Source organism: Mytilus edulis, chromosome 8 (assembly GCF_963676685.1).
Source record: "Mytilus edulis chromosome 8, xbMytEdul2.2, whole genome shotgun sequence".
NCBI classification, from domain to species: domain Eukaryota; kingdom Metazoa; phylum Mollusca; class Bivalvia; order Mytilida; family Mytilidae; genus Mytilus; species Mytilus edulis.
The window spans coordinates 88,054,933-88,072,009 of record NC_092351.1 but is presented as its reverse complement, the minus strand read 5'-3'; the positions used below and the strand labels follow the sequence as shown (position 1 = coordinate 88,072,009).

Sequence of the window (17,077 nt, the reverse complement as noted above, 5' to 3'; positions counted from 1 at the left end):
ATTGTCAAAAATAACAGCATACTTTAAAGCATTTACAGTAGTAGTTCCAACACTTTCATATGTAATGCAATCCCATATCATCAATCTCAAACATAACCCATGCAAAGTTTGTATTCAATCAAGAAAGTGTCCATTCTTTACCGGGATAAACGCCAATTTCTACCTTATATTAATCAGTTTATACCACCTTCACAGTTTTGTGCATGTTTAATTTACACAATTCTAGCTTTTGATTTACATTTGTTGAACAAATTTTATTTGATCGTTTTACAAGACACATTTAAAACCCTCAAATACAATTTTCGCTTAACAGTACGCTTTTACACAGGTTCCCCGCTCAATTCAATGTTTAAAGCAAGGTAATGCAGTGAACATTTTCTTTCTGCTTTGACAGTGGCGAAAAGTGTGCAAGTATTTCGCGTTCTTGGCATAATTGGCCTACCAATTCTCTCCTGATTTTAAAAATCCGTCGAGATAGATTGTTTGACATCGAAGTGAGGGAGTTTAAGTTTCAAATAATTATATGTGTTTATCGATGTAAAAACCTATAACTGTTTAAAGATGGATAACCTGTTTTTCTGTGCAGTATAAGGTTCTGTCATATCAGCTTTTAGCAATGCTGAAATTACATTTTTCTTTGGTAAAGACAATTCCTTATGTTCTCTAAACTATAACATGTTTAAAGAAATTTATACAAAGTAGACGTTTGAAGACATCCGGTGACGTAGCAGGTCAATGACCGACCTAGTTACTTTCATTTTGCGCAAATTTTTTTTCATAATTCTAGTTTATTTACATATAAAACCACTTTTGCAGTTTTCACTTCCAATCCCCCCAAAAATAGAGTCAAAAAGGCATGATGTCGTCAAATTATCTTCATTTTAAATCTTATTTTTGCAGATGAATGTCGAGAGCATAATTGAAAAAATGTCTACAAGCAGGCGAAAATGTTATTGCTATATAGATCTCGTGATATGATTCAAACAACTGGTTTCTGTTTTAATCAGGAATACCACAGAAAATCAAAGGATCTGATATCTTGATATGTCTAATCGTATAAGACCTTTCTTCCAGTTTGCATGTTTTTGTCAATTTAGTATCATGTATATCATCACGTTCATGTCAAAACAAGAGAATAGGACGATGGACAATTCTAGTTTACCAAATTAAATTGATTGGGGTACATGTGTACGTGTGTATGATTTTTTCATGCTTTTTTCAACAAAATATTATTAAAAAAAAAAGATAAAGTAATATGCTTTACTAACATTTTGGCAGGTTTTTTTTATTTTTCTATTTTTTATGGTTATTATTACATGTCTTCGTGGTGCAATAACGTTATAATGAATAACACGTACAGTTATAAATGTTGCGTAATATTTTGAAAGACGACTGATGCTTATCTGCCAAACAAAATAGGTCAATCATATTGCCATAGCTAAGTTATGCTATTATAACATAGACATGATAACAGTACGATAAATACATATACAAGTTGAAACGGAAGTACGATGAGTAACTATCATGTTGACGAGAAAAACGATGACACACACATTTATACTACCAAGTCACGTTTACCGGTCATGTGAGGTTTTAGAATATACATGATATACATCCAATTTCCTAAATAATCTTAACGTAAGTAATTATCTTCTTTTCTTTTCTTTTCATTGGTAAGATGTGAGTATTGAAGTTAACTATCATAACTTAATATATAAGAAATGTAATATAATCATTTTGTTTTATCTTTTCTAATGAAGTTTTTCCTGTACCTCCTTTAACATGTTAAGTAACTAGTGAAACGACGTTTAACAAAGCAATAGATTTATATATACAAAGTTGGATATATATTTTTGACTGAATCTTACCCGATTTATCTTATTCCTGACCTGTTTAATATCTTTATTTCATCAAAGTGGGGATCGTTTGATCTCAGTTATCAGTTGGTCATAATTCAATACTGACTTCATATTTTCTTGCTTTTCTCTGAATTTTCCATTGTGACGTCATGAAAAAGCTAACATATCCGATGTTGTCACATAGAAAGAAGACATCATTTTGCAAATCATTTGATAAGGAGGAATAAGTTTGTCTCCATATTGTATAAAAATCATTAGATAAAAATTAAAACCACAAACATACTGAACTCCGAGGAAAATTCAAAAAGGAAAGTCCCTAATCAAATGATTCAACATACTGAACTCCGAGGAAAATTCAAACAAAAGCCCAAACACATCAAACACATACCAAAAGTATCATTGATAAACTGATTCTACCACGAAATCTCGTGCAATACTATATCTATCCACACTCAACAGCTTAAAAATTGGATAATGTTACTGTCTCGAATGTAGAAATATTGTATCATTAGTGGTTAAGTTTTTTATTTTGTTTATATTCATCATTATTATGTTAAAGAAAATGAAGATTAAATTCTCAATAAGAATGAATTACACATTTATAATTAGATTGATGTTGTACCTGTTAATTTTCAAGTTAAAATTTAAAACTGAGGTTTGAATCTAGTTGTTGCAGTTGACGGGATGTGTATATCACCATCTGCAAAATGATGGAACAAAATTACTCTTACATTTGAAAAGTTGTGTTCCTATTCATTCATTCAGAGGGAGATTGAAACAAGTTATCTTTAATGAAACAAAAAAAGGTTCTAAACAGACGGAATTCCATCTAAAATTAGAGACCAAGAGTGTAATTCATTATGTATTTATTATTGACAGGATGAAAAATATTTTTTTCTTCAGAAAATCTTAATATAAATTGACATTTTACAATTGATATGCAATGAAATTAATATCAAGAAGGATGCTTGAAATTATAAAGTCTACAAAAAAACAATTTTTTTTTTTAAATATGCTTTTAAATTTATCAACGATTGACCTGTTACCCGTTTACCGTCGCAATAACCGTATATCGAATACCAAAAACCATGAAACCGCCAACAGATTAACTAGACCTTTTTCACGAGTGTGATTTTCTTCCGTAATCACTTTAAGTGGTTTATCAGTATTAGTTTATTTCTGTTTAAAACGGATATGGGGAAAATCTTTTGAAGTATATGAAAATAGAAGCTAGTTTTTTATTGAAGTTTCCGAAATGTCAAGTTTCTTTTGATTGGTTTTTGTTTTGTTCTGGTGGTCGATATACTTCCTTCTATAAAACTGCCATAAAAAAAATACATAATTAATTAAGGAAAATATAACAATCAATGAAAATTAAATATACCTGACATATCGGTTTTAAAAAAAATGTATCACTGTTACAGGATTTTTTGCTACAATGATTTTGATCAGTAACACTTTTTTGTTTGTGTCCGAAGCTTTTTTATAGGGTTACGTTTTTTTTTTGGTAAATACTGCACAATTGACATAGACACATATCATTTAGAATAACTTATCAGTTTCATACTTTTTTGTGGTAGTTTCACCGGAGCCATGCTGATGACGCAACCTTCAAACGTTTTAAATAATAACAACCTAAAATATAATGAAAATGCAGAATTCATCAAACGGTTAAAAAAAGACACGTTTCTGAACGATATGTAAATTCTATCTTTGCAAATGTGTGTTCTATTCAAAACTTTAAAAACATCCATACTTTTTCGTGTTTGTTAACAAGAACACACTGGATGAAAGTGGGTCTCCTACTGTCAAAATTGTTTTCCGTTTATTTGAGAAGCTGCTACACAAATTCTTCATACAATGCTTATTTCATACTTTTCGGACTTTGTAGTGTTCTGTTTAGCTTCATTTTGTATATGCTCACCTAAATAAGCAGATGCACATTCGGTCTACATATCGCTGATGCCTAATCAAAACAGCTCAAAAACAAAATAAAATCAAGTTTTCCTTATTTATAACCCGAATATGTTTTCTCAATTAGTTCATGATTTTGAACAGCGGTATACTACTGTTGCCATTATTCAAGCACATCTACATAGAAAAATCAAAATATAAATTTACAATGTAGCAATGTATACATGAGGGGAAAATACCTATTGTATTATTTGGACATTCATAAACACAAATGTCGTTTGTATTAATTTTCTTCCTCTGTTGACATGAATTTCACAATATTTTCTTTCAGGAATCCAGCAGTCAGTTGCAATATGAAAAAATCCTTCGTCGTTTGGTTACTTCAAGATACGTTTTTATATTGAGGCAAACTACCGGTCAAATCAAATACTAAATGTCATGGCGTCAGGTAAGTCAGAAGTATAAAATTAAGAAGATTTATTTTGTAAAAGCATGAAAGGGATCGATCACAGTACCCAATATATAAAAGCCATCTTAAGAATACAAAACAAAAACGTGTGTGTATTTTTTCAAAAAGCTAAACTTTATTATTACATTCGTAACAAATAAAACCAAACCGATCACACAAAATTTAGAATAACTAAGAGCAACGTAGTGTGAATAAATTAATGCCGTTATTGGCTTGCATTTATTTTTATTGTAGTCCTGTCCTGTAATGTTGTCATTTTAATGTAACATGTTACATTGTCATAAAAGCGCGGGGTGTGGTTCGCCGCATTACCAGGTTCAACCCACCATTTTTTTCTTTAAATACCCTGTACTAAGTCAGGAAAATGGCCATTGTTATATTATAGTTCGTTTCTTGTGTTACAATTAGTGTTGTGTTTCTGTTGTGTCGTAGTTCTCCTCTTATATTTGATGCGTTTCCCTTAGTTTTAGTTTGTAACCAGAATTCGGTTTTTTTTCTCAGACAAATATGAATTTCGAACAGCAGTATAAAACTGTTGCCTTTATTTACTCAGAGTTAGATATTTCTGTAATTTTACCTTGTATCTGTAAATATTAATTACAGTGGATTTTAAAGATTATCAGCAATGCACCATAATCGAAATTCACAATGCACAATGTTGCAATGAAATCAGAGAGACGTAAAAATTAAGTCATATAAATTAAGTCTTATCTAACAATTGTTCCATTTTTGCGTCGTAAACATTGAAATTCAATTCAATCGAGAGAAGGAAAAAAGCCAACAATCCATTTCAAAGTCCAGAAATTTATGTAGATAGAAAAAATTGTATAATAGATATAGGAAGATGTGGTTTGAGTGCCAATGAGACAACTCTCCATCCAAATAACAATTTATAAACGTAAACTATTAGAGGTCAATGTACGGCCTTGGCTCACACCGAACAACAAGCTATAAAGGGCCCCAAAATTACTGGTGTAAAACCATTCAAACGGGAAAACCAACGGTATAATCAATATAAAAAAAAGAGAAACGAGAAACACGTATAAATCATATTAACAAACGACAACTATTGTACATCAGATTCCTGACTTAGGACAGGTGCAAACATTTGCAGCGGGATTAAACGTTTTTATGGTACCAAACCTTCTTCCTTTTTTAGAAACAATAGCATAACATCACAACATAGAAAAACACACGCTAAAAATCAATTGGCAAGCTTAGCTCAATCAAAAAATAAACCTTGATTCACTAAGTAAATTGACATAATTGAAGAGAAAATCCCTATCAAAATACGCATCCGGTGCAGGATTCGTAACGTTAACAATATGAGTTTCTCTAAAGTTGTAGATTGTAAATAACTTTTATCGAGAAAACTATAACAGATGTAAATAACTATTTAAAGCTAAACACTTATCGAAATGTGCGTTGTCAGTTTTCAACTGATTAACCAAACCTAAATAGATAAAAGAAATCCACATGTTCGTTAAACTTCAACTAAATGGGTCAAACTATTTTCTACCCGGATAATAATAACATTTTAAAAAAGGAGCGAAAGATACAAGAGGAACAGTGAAACCTACAAAATGGGAGATATATACTCCATATGCAGGCGCTGCTTGAATGTTGCTATGTAAAAATGGAAAGTTCACAATTGGGAAACTGCAATCATCTCGTTTGTCGTCAAGTCTTGTTTTCAAACGACCCTCATTGTCAATTTATAGATGTAAGTCAAGACAAGAGTCAGACTTAGCTGTATCTGTTGTATCATTTATCTCTATTTCGATGGGGTAGATGCGTTCAACACTCACCAAATTTTGAATTATTTAGTGAGAGAACATCACCTATATAGCGAAAAGTAAAGTTCAAGGACAATGCTTCTTATTTTTTATCCTAAGAAGTTCCTGTATGAAGTAAGCCTCAACACAATAAAGAAACAAGTCGGCAAGAAGAGGGGCAGAATTGGTTCCCATTGGAATGCCGACAGTCTGTTGAAAAGCACGTCCTTCAAACGTAACAAATATGTTGTCAATCTAGATATCAAGCATCTTGATAATGTCAGTTTCAGAGAAGTTTTTGTTTGAATCAGTGAGGTCCTTAACAGAGTTGAGACAAGATACGTGTATCTATGTTCGCCATTTTGTTTTATGAAACAAAGCAATACCAACTCTTTCAATGTGTATCTTAGTTTGGAATGGGTAATACTTATGTCAAGTGTAGAAAAGTCAAATGTTTGAATACTATTGCAGCATGACAGAGAGTTAGATTATTTGTACACTTCAAGACCTTTGGATTTTTTTAGTATCCACATCTGATTCACGCCACCTCTAGAATAGGTAGTTTCACAATCACTATGAGGCCCGGCTTATTTGCTGATAAAATAGATGTTAATAATTTTTAGATAGAGGTTTCGTGGAGCACTTGGAAGACCCAGCAATATACTGTTGGTTGTAAGGACACTCATGTAGTTTAGGTATTCAATACAGGTATGGAAGATCTAGTTCTTCATCTATAATAAATTCAAAAGTATTTCATTCGGTGATGACATGAATATTAATTACGATGTAAATAGTCATTTTATAAATTTCCTATATGAACTAAGGATTTTCTTATCACAGGCATGATTACCTTAGCCGTATTTGACACAGCGTTTTTGGAATTTTGAGTCCTCACTGCTCCTCAACTTTGATTGTCTATTTCATTTTTAACCATGGCGTTGTCATTTTATTTTCGATTTATGAGTGTGATTGTCCCTCTGGTATCTTTCGTCCCTCTTTTGTATTTGTTTGGTTTTCTGACTTTTGTGATATTAGTGTCACTGTTGAGTCTAATGTAGACGGGGAAAAATAAAAATCACAAAGGAAAATTCAAAAGGGAAAGTCCCTCATCAATTGACAAAGTCAAATGCTAAAACACATCAAACGAATGGACAACAGCTGATAACTATTATATTAATTCTCTTTTTATTTTATATAGACGATACAACACGTAACCTCTCATTGTCGCTGTATCATTATCTGTGTCAGAATATTGTGGGATATGAAGATCATGTCAAAACTATTAGAATGATGAATAACGTTAGAGATAATCTAGTCACCGATCAAAAAGTATGCATCACTAGTGGCAGTTTTGGAGAAGGCATAGAAATGAAAGGTAGTGATACAGATGTAATGCATATATTGAAAGAAATTAAAGTACATGAAACCATGTCATCAGTAGTTAAGATATATGATAAGACATACTTGTCTATGTATATGGAGGAAACAAAACCAGGATTTACTTCTTTATTGTTGGAGTATACTAATGCTGTAGACGTTTTGCCAATGTGTACGGACGATCGAGGGAATTTATTTCTTTCAAACCTCAAGTTTAAACAGCGTTTTGAACGGCCACGTATGAATGTTGATCACGGTCCATGTTTATCAGATCAAGATGGTCTTTATGACTATTGTTTCTGTCTGCATAGTGAGTCATGGGTAACTCCGGCAAAGCAGTGGATTTTAAGACCTAATAATTCATGGCCATGTCCTGAAGTTAAGCAAAATATAATAGACCACGGAGTCCTGTTTGTACCAATCGGTATAAAAGGATCTGCAAATGAAGAGATAGAATGGCGTTTGTCTTTCTCTGTCGGGGAAAAACTTCTTATTTATGCATTCAGTCATACTCAACTATTATGTTATGCTCTCTTAAAGATTCTCTTGAAGGATGCTATAAATGTTGACACGCAATGCGAAGCTTTACTCTGCTCATATTTCCTCAAAACAATTATATTCTGGGTATCTGAAGAAATACTGCCATCAGTGTGGACACCAGAAAATTTGATACCATGTTTTATGCGATGTTTTAGGAGGCTGATATTTTGTGTAGAATATTCAGTTTGTCCGCATTATTTCATTCCTGAAAATAATTTGTTTGAGAATAAAATAAAAGGAAAAGAACGTCAATTATTGTTAAGTAATCTAGAAACATTACACACTTACGATTGGAGATGCATTTTCCGTTCACCTCAGATCACTCTATTTGAGCCATCGCCGAATCTAGATATTCCTTTACTACCTTTTATATGTAGTTTTCAAAAGTTAGCTAATTCAGATTTTCTGGGTAAGCTAAAACAGAATTTCTTTCTTATGGGAAATACCAGGAAAGGCTACGTTCGGGCAGTTTACAATTTGCTTCATCTCCAATCTACCAGAATACAGTACATACACTTATATTTTATGTCAAATCTATCTGAAAACATGCCGGAGGCTATACCACAGATGAAGCGAGATGGTAACAAATACTACTATAAACAATACAACACATACCTAAGTTACTTACTACAGAATACACATCAAGATTGTGTGTCTGAATGGTTAATATTGGCTTCTCTCTTCTACAAAACACAACAATATAACAAAGTTCTTTACTTGACTTTATATTCGTTGTCAAAGTGTACGTCTGAAAAGCTGTGCCAAGGTAAAGATTTAACAGACAGCCAAATTGAACTGCTCAGTTTAAAAACCATCCAAAAGAAAGGAAAAATCAATTTATTGAAACTGCTAAAAATACAATCTTGCGCTTTTGGGAGGACTTTTCTTATTCCAACAGAGCTGCAAATGAATGTACCTATACGCGAGTTTAAATTTTTTCCTATATTACCAGCAGTAGTATCAGCACATTTCTTACGCGTGTTATGTCATTACCATCTTAACAATATTAAACAATGTCGAAAATCCGTCAGTGCTTTAGGACTAACAATAGCTGAAGATTATTTTATTCCGAAATTAAAAGCTGAAAAATCTGACTCATACGACTGTTTGGGTGTAGCTTTGCAGTTGATAGGTGAAACTGAAAATGCTAAACAAGCATTTATACGGTCAATTGAACTCAAACCTGAACAAGTGTTCAACATGTCATACAAGAGATTATATGAAATTGTAAAAGGATTAGGTCGGGTTTTAGTTTTAAAGAAGCCCAATTTTCAATATACGTTCGAAGATTAGTGTTTCATCATTTTATGTGACTGTGTTGTTACTCTAATAAAGAGTAAACAGAGGTATTTAGAGTACTTTTGTATAAAATTGAGACAAACTTTTGATTGTATGTGTTTTACAATCAAATGTTAATGGACCATATAGGTGACCAGACAGCCCATGTATGAGATATTCACGATATATTCACTGAATTCTAGTCCTGTACAAACAACTATAAACTCATTTGAAACTTCAAATTTAAAAAAAAAATGCACATGTTTGTATAACAAAATGGATAGTGTTTATACGACCGCAAAAATATTTGCAATCACTGATATCACTTCGTCATCTTCGTCGTCGTTGTCGTCGTCGTCCGAAGACATTTTGTGTTCGCACAATAATTTTAGTTTAAGTTAATAAAAATCTTTGAAATCTAAACACATGGTATATTACCAAAAAATAAAGGGATGGTGAAAATTGGTTTTGGGGTTATGGCTCAAACCGTAGGCAAAAAAGGGAAAAGACCAAGGGTGTCCTAGAAAATGGACAATAACATATTAAGTACAAAACATAATTTAAAAGCAGTATAAGGGAAGTAATTCAAACCCCAAAAAATAAATTACCTCCCTTACACTGCTTCTAAATTATGTCTAAATTATGTATAAAGAAACGTTGTATTGTCTTGAGGTGTTCATCTGTCAATGTATTTTCTATTTGTTTTTTTTAGGTTTTTGAAAAAAACACATTTATGGTGTATTTAAATGGGTTATTATGGTTGCAAGCTCAATTGGAAATTTGAATTGAGAAGAATATGATTATATCTTGAGGGAAAGAACCTTTTTGAAAAGGGGAAGGTTAAAAAAATTGGGGATTGGGACAATTTCTTAAGATTTCCAGTCGGGGCACTTAGCGAACTCCATAATATTATGGAATTGGCTAAATTTGACTGCTTTATGCAAATCCATAATATTATGAGATTAAATAATATTTCCAGGGATATTATGCGAGCCCATAATTTTGAATATTATTGAATCTCATAATTAAGCATGAAAAAATAAAACTTGATATGCCCGTAAAACATTGTTTAGGGCACTACTGGCAAGTTCCGTAATTTATTAATCTTAGAATGCTATTTTTATGATCATGTATTGATTATTATCATACGACAATTGTCGCCGTCATCACGTCTTATTTATAAATGTGTGTGTGTCTTGCTTTCATAAACAATTAATTTTAATGAGAAGATATGGTCAGCTTCTCTAGGCTTTTCTTTGAAGCTTAGTCTATTTCACATCTCAAAGGCAATCAAAGTATTAGAGTTGCTAAACTTCTAAAGATTGGTAAGAATAATTCTATTGACCCTTTTTTCTAATATAAATTAGTATAAAATGAATGAATTGTACTCTTGGTGAAACTGTGTTTCTTATTTCCTTATAAATGTCTGCCATTTTCTATACAACCATATGATTGATTCTTTGTGGGTAAAACTTAATCTAAATTTTGAAAAAAACATCAAAAAATATGTCTCATTGTTAATGAATGTTTAAAAGTGAACTGGTCCTGATCTTCCATTTTTTCACTGCAATGGCCTTGATTATGATTATTGTTCCCGGCAGTGGCGATTTTGTTGGTAGTGGTGGTGGTTGATGAGCATCACTGAGTATCCCCATGCTTAGTTGTTTTCTAAAATGCCCCAGATCATTGATTAACACCGGTTTTTTTTTTTATCTTGTATTAGAATCACACTAAGACTTATCACAGGTTACAACTACACATGTTTATTGATAGCAGTCACTGTTTTTCTTCTGAACAGAATTTTTTTTCGAATACTTTGACTTATTACTATTCCCTCTAATAAACTAGTTCTAGATATGTTTTTTTTTAACTTTCACCTTTATATTCAAAGCAATAAATCAACAACTGAACTATTACCAGTATGTGAAAACCCAAAATGCTAGCATACACAAATGTTCTATCGAATTAACCAGTTATCAAAGATACCAGGATTATAATTTAGTACGCCAGACGCGCGTTTCGTCTACACAAGACTCACCAGTGATGCTCAGATCAAAATAGTTAAAAAGTCAAACAAGTACAAAGTTGAAGAGCATTGCGGTCTTAATTGTGTGTGTTTAAACAAAAACCAAGTGGTTTCCAAACCCCTATTTTGATACATACAGGCAACAGTAGTATACCGGTGTTCAAAAGTCACAAATCGATCCAGAGAAAACAAATTTGAGGGAACACATCAACTTTAAGTAGAAACCAATGAAAAACAGGAATATTGAAGTAGGAATATCATTCCAGAAGTAACTATCGCTTGACATGCATGAACCGGTTCTTTTTTTTTAGTTCTTTTTTTTAATTAACTGTTCATTCCACAAAACATTCAAAACAAAGTTTGATAACTCCCGCGTATATCTAATTTTGTCATATCAAAAACGTCATAATTTCCATGTCTTCGTCGTCCGTTTTTCTCACCTCTCTAAATCTATAATTATAAAAAAAAAAATCACACAAAAACTGAACTCCGGGGAAATGGCAAAATCAAAAGCTCAAACAGATCAAACGAATCGATAACAACTGTCATATTCATGACTTGTACAGATATTTTCTAATGTTGGAAATAGAGGACGAACCATATAGCTAGCAGAACCTCTCACTTGTATGACAGTCGCATCAAATTATACTATAATGAAAACAGTGCGTGAACAAGACAAACAATTATAATAGGTAAAAAGGTAAAAAGGTAAAAAAAAACACTGTATCTTTATAGTCCAATTTGTTTGTATCAATATTTACATGCTGAATGTTCTGGTTTTTTTGGGTTTTTTTTGCAAATAACTATAATATTGTTTTTTTTAAATTTAAATTTTCTTAATACAAAATCTGATCAGTTGTTATAAAACAATATATCTAATAGTGTCTATCGTAATTATTGATTTTGGTGCAAATGTACTTAGTATTTATTTCATCTAATATTCAGGTTGAGATTTGTGTACACACTTTTTTAAACTTCCGCTTTGAATACGTTCATTTTATCGAACTTCGTCACACTCTTGATTTTTATTCCTTGCGATTCAACATCTATACGATTAAGGCAAAGGTAAGACATTTTTAAATCAAAACATTAATACATTAAACAAACAAGACTTGAATATGAATTGTAATCGTATGGATACAATCCGTTCAAGCTACTAATCATTAAAGAATAGACAAAATTTGAAAGTAATATGTAAATTCCTTTACTAATATCAAATCTTGATAGATTCTAAAGATAATGAAGACGGTTATCAAATTTCGACTTATCTAAATATCCACTGTTTTTTTTTTAAATCCTCTAATACAGAATATGTTTAGTATTGCTATGTAGTTTTATGAAATTACTATTAAAATTCTAAAAACAAGGAGGCCAGGTGCGACGATCAAACACATTTTATGGAGTTACCATGGTTACGATTGTCTTCTCTATATTTTCAATGGCTTTTATGTCTGTAGCGAGACCATGTATGATCAAGAACTCAAACACACAACAAAACTGTAAAGATCAACCTGGTGGCTGAGTAATATTTGAAAATAACACGTTAACAACGGTTATGGATATCTACCTCCACCAAGTTGGGATCGTGGTAGCTGCCATTTGCCAAGATAAGTTAAACACCAGTAGTTAATAGTGTTAGTGTATATCCCTCTGCCTGCGCAGCCCGCTTTAAATGTTATTTGCCACTGCTGCTGGACGTTTCGTCCCCGAGGGTTTCACCAGCCCAGTAGTCAGCACTTTGGTGTTGACATGAATATCGATTATATTGTCATCTTTATAAATTTACTGTTTGCAAAAGTATGAATTATTCGAAATACTAAGGATGTTTATATCCCATGGATATATTACCTTAGCCGTATTTGGCACAACTTTTAGCAATTTTGGTTCCTCAATGCTCTTCAACTTTTTCTTGTTTGGCTTTAAAAATATTTTGAGCGTCACTGATGAGTCTTGTGTAGACGAAACGCGCGTCTGGTGTATCAAATTATAAGCCTGCTACCTTTGATAACTATTAACAAATCACATTGTATAGCAAATCGTACTCAGATATTATTGTAAAGTGTGGTGTTTCTAATACATAACATTTACCTGTGCCATTTACAAATTTTGTGACACCTCATTTGCAATTTATATCTGTAATAGAATACATATTGTGAAAATCTAGACCAAATAGGGAAAGAAAATGTTGATAAAACCGTACAGTAAATCACACAAAACTACGATAACCGTGACGCATGTGACGATTAAGATTTCCATAGGTCTATTTGCCTTCTTCCTTTTCCATTCTTAATTTTAATTTTAATTTTAGTTTCAGTGAAAACTATAAGGTCGCTTCTTCTTAGTTTTTATTTAAACATATTTATTTATAAAGTGGATTTGGAAACAAGTTATTGCAACTTATATAAATCCCATTTCTAATTTGCGGGTGCTAGTGCTGCCTTTAGCCTTAACATTAGCCTGCTCATTTTCGAAATCTACAAGCTTGAGGGTGTCTTTTACGTGTAAAAGATATGACTCTCTCTTAACACGTGTCAGCCATTTATCGTCCCCTTCCGACGGACTATCATCGTTTCTCAAGACCATACTCGCAGTTTCTCAAGACCATACTCGCAAATGTTGTCGGGGGAGAACCGAAAATTCAGTCCCTTAACTTTTCACCTCGTTACGGGGATCGAACCAGGAACCTTATTGTTAGTAGTTCGATGCGCTAACCACTACACCACCTCTCTACATTTTACATGAACATACTGAGTATACTAATGCAATGTATGATAGCAAAAGATACTGGATCATGTTACGTCTAGAATAATTACATTGATAGAATGAATTTTACTCTGTTTTCCGTAGCATAAGGGATCCACCTCGGACTGACAACAGAACAATCTGGATTTATCTCATAGAAGATCGAAGCATGTTGAAATATTAATTTTCTATATTTAATGACTTGATTTGTGAACTCCCTCTAAATGTTGTTTTTAAGACTATGTATAGTCGTTAACCTGATCCATATTTTTTTTTTATGAAAAACAACAACACCGACGGACAATATAGTTTGACATGTTCAAAGCCATTGTTTTTGTAAGACATTTTAACAGCCAAATTTAGATTGTTTTGTCAGTCAGAAATCGCATAATTTGTCATTTTTTTACCAAAACGCACCGATAGACATTATAATCTGTAGAAGTGCTGTTTTTCTTTTTAATTGACCATATACCATGTATACGTTTTTTGTCGTTTAGATGTTATGCACGTAAACCTTTTTTGTACATTTTGGACACTACTTCAGTGATATATCTTCAAATCACGACTTCTTTTATTAAACTTGGTTATCATTTCTAAGCGTGTCAAGTTACACTTTATTAATACCCCAAACTGTCTACGCACAAATATTGTGAATGCATAAAAATGAGATGTTTTCGTAAAAAGTTTTAGCTGAGTTGTCCTCATAAAGTGTATAAAAGTTATGATTGATTGAATTGTTTTTAATGATTGTTGAAATAAAATATACAAAAAGTAAAATAACAAAAATACCAACTCTGAGGAAACTTCAAAAACGGAAAGCCCGTATTCAAATGGCAAAATCAAAAGCTCAAACACAACAAACGAATGGATAACAACTGTCATATATCTGACTTAGCTCAAGCATTTTCTTATGTAGAAAATAGTGGGTTAAACCTGGTTTTATAGCTAGCTTAAGCTCTCACTTGAATGACAGTCGCATTAGATTATATTATGTTGACAATGATGTGTGAACAAAACAAACAGACATAATTATAGGTAAAATTGTCGAAAATTGGCATTCAGCTGTCAACATTGCGTTTTAAAATGAATACCCAACGATCAAGAGTTAAAAGAGGGACGAAAGATACCAAAGGGACAGTCAAACTCATAAATCTAAAACAAACTGACAACGCCATGGCTAAAAATAAAAAAGACAAACAGAAAAACAATAGTACACACGACACAACATAGAAAACTAAAGAATAAACAACACGAACCCCACCAAAAACTAGGGGTGATCTCAGGTGCTCCGGAAGGGTAAGCAGATAGAGATGAACAGTCAATAACGGACCTATTTTTTGTTTTAAAATTGTGTGTGTCAATAAACAAGAAGTACGATAACGATTTATGTTTACAGGTGTATTGAAGTGAATATACGTAAAAACATATCTTAACCTTTCAAAAATTCACATGCTAGATATAATAAAAAAATTTGGTGTATGTACTGTCTTCTGATTGGTTAAAAGAATTAGCTTTATTTTCAATGTTATCAATTTTTATGGCGACACGCCCACTCTAACGGTTGTGTATTCATACGCAAACATCTGTGTACGTTGTTATTCGTATTAATATACATCTTTGAGCCTTATTTTTGATAGAAATTTATTAATAATGAATGGCAATAATTTATTTTGAATTTATTGAACCATAAAATAAATTTTTGACTCTTCACATTTAACATAATCGGCTTATGTAAAGAGTCAAAAATTAATTTTATGGTTCAATAAATTCAAAATAAATTATTGCCATTCATTAAATAAAACGCTTAAACGTCCCACATTCAGGTTTTCATGACCGTAGCGCTACCACAGGAACTAGGAGAAGATGTGAGTTAGGTTTTTACAATTTTTAACATTTTTCATAATCCTACCATAACACCTAACAGCAGGGGTCGGTAAGGAAAGTGACGACTAGATCTGTATGATATCTACAAACTTTGTAAAAAAAAAACAATTTGAGTTTAAATGTTTCCTTGTTAATTTGCAATATATTTAGAAATATCGGCTTATTTCTATTTATCAATCATGTATTGAATTGAACAAGAAGTAAGATTTGTATAAGGTTCGATGATAAAGGTTTTTTGAAGTGATGTTATTCAAATTTCCGAAAGTTATTTCCGTCAATCAAAAATAAACATTATAAAGGATTAAATCTCTACTCGTTCAGTTGTGTATAATTTGTAAGCTACAAGAGGAACATGTTTGTGAGTAGACAGTAATTTGTTTTACTATTTTAATTTATTATTCAAGCGGAGTCAATTAATATAAAAATAGGAATGTGTGATATGATTGCCACTGAGACAACTCACCACAAGAGACCAAATTACACAGACATTAACAACTATAGGTCACCGTGATTTCTTTCCTACATTTTCTATGATCTGTTTTATAATTTCTTATTTTCAATCCATGATCTATTGTTATTACAGTAATATGACGTCATCTTTCGATACTGATTTCTATTATCTACTACTAAAACAAAAGTATTGTCAATTTCAAGTACATTTTAATAAGCCTCAAAGGTGGTATGGGTGTCTTTCACCATCTTGGATTGTAAAAAACAGAGAATCTAAGGTCCAGATTTTCAATCAAGTTAGCAAAATTTGATGTAGAAATGCAGATAACTAATTTGAATTTGCATTTAAAAGAACAAATATATAAGATAATAACTTATACAGATGAATATTTTTACTAGTGTAGATTAATATTTTTTTTATTTTTAATGTTTGTAAATCGGCATTTTAAGGGGAGGTAACTCTTAAAAGTATGTTGTTGTTCCAGGAAGCTAAGCTTCAAATGAAATTGTCTTTGTATATCAATTCTAAATTTGCTGGCTCTAAAAACTACATTAAGGAAAATTTAGGATATGATATTCTGTTTGTAATCAGATTTCTCTACCAAACATGTGAATATGGGCAAAAATTTATGACTATAGCAGACTTTAGTTTAGCGTCACTAGTGGTATATTAATTTAAACAAAAGTTAAAAACTCTTTGTATAATGATATAAGGATCAATTGTACTGAACACGATGTTTACTTCGACATTAAATGTCTCTGC

At 31.9% G+C, this 17,077-nt stretch overlaps 1 protein-coding gene across 1 annotated transcript; it reads left to right on the top strand.

The window, feature by feature from the left end:
- Positions 1-1,524: 1,524 nt before the first annotated feature.
- LOC139486543 (uncharacterized) lies at positions 1,525-9,283 on the top strand. The gene is made up of 3 exons (XM_071271456.1): positions 1,525-1,638; positions 4,105-4,221; positions 7,216-9,283. Exons 2-3 carry the CDS (start codon positions 4,212-4,214, stop codon positions 9,225-9,227), a joined length of 2,022 nt encoding a protein of 673 aa, XP_071127557.1. The 5' UTR covers positions 1,525-1,638; positions 4,105-4,211; the 3' UTR covers positions 9,228-9,283.
- Positions 9,284-17,077: the final 7,794 nt, after the last annotated feature.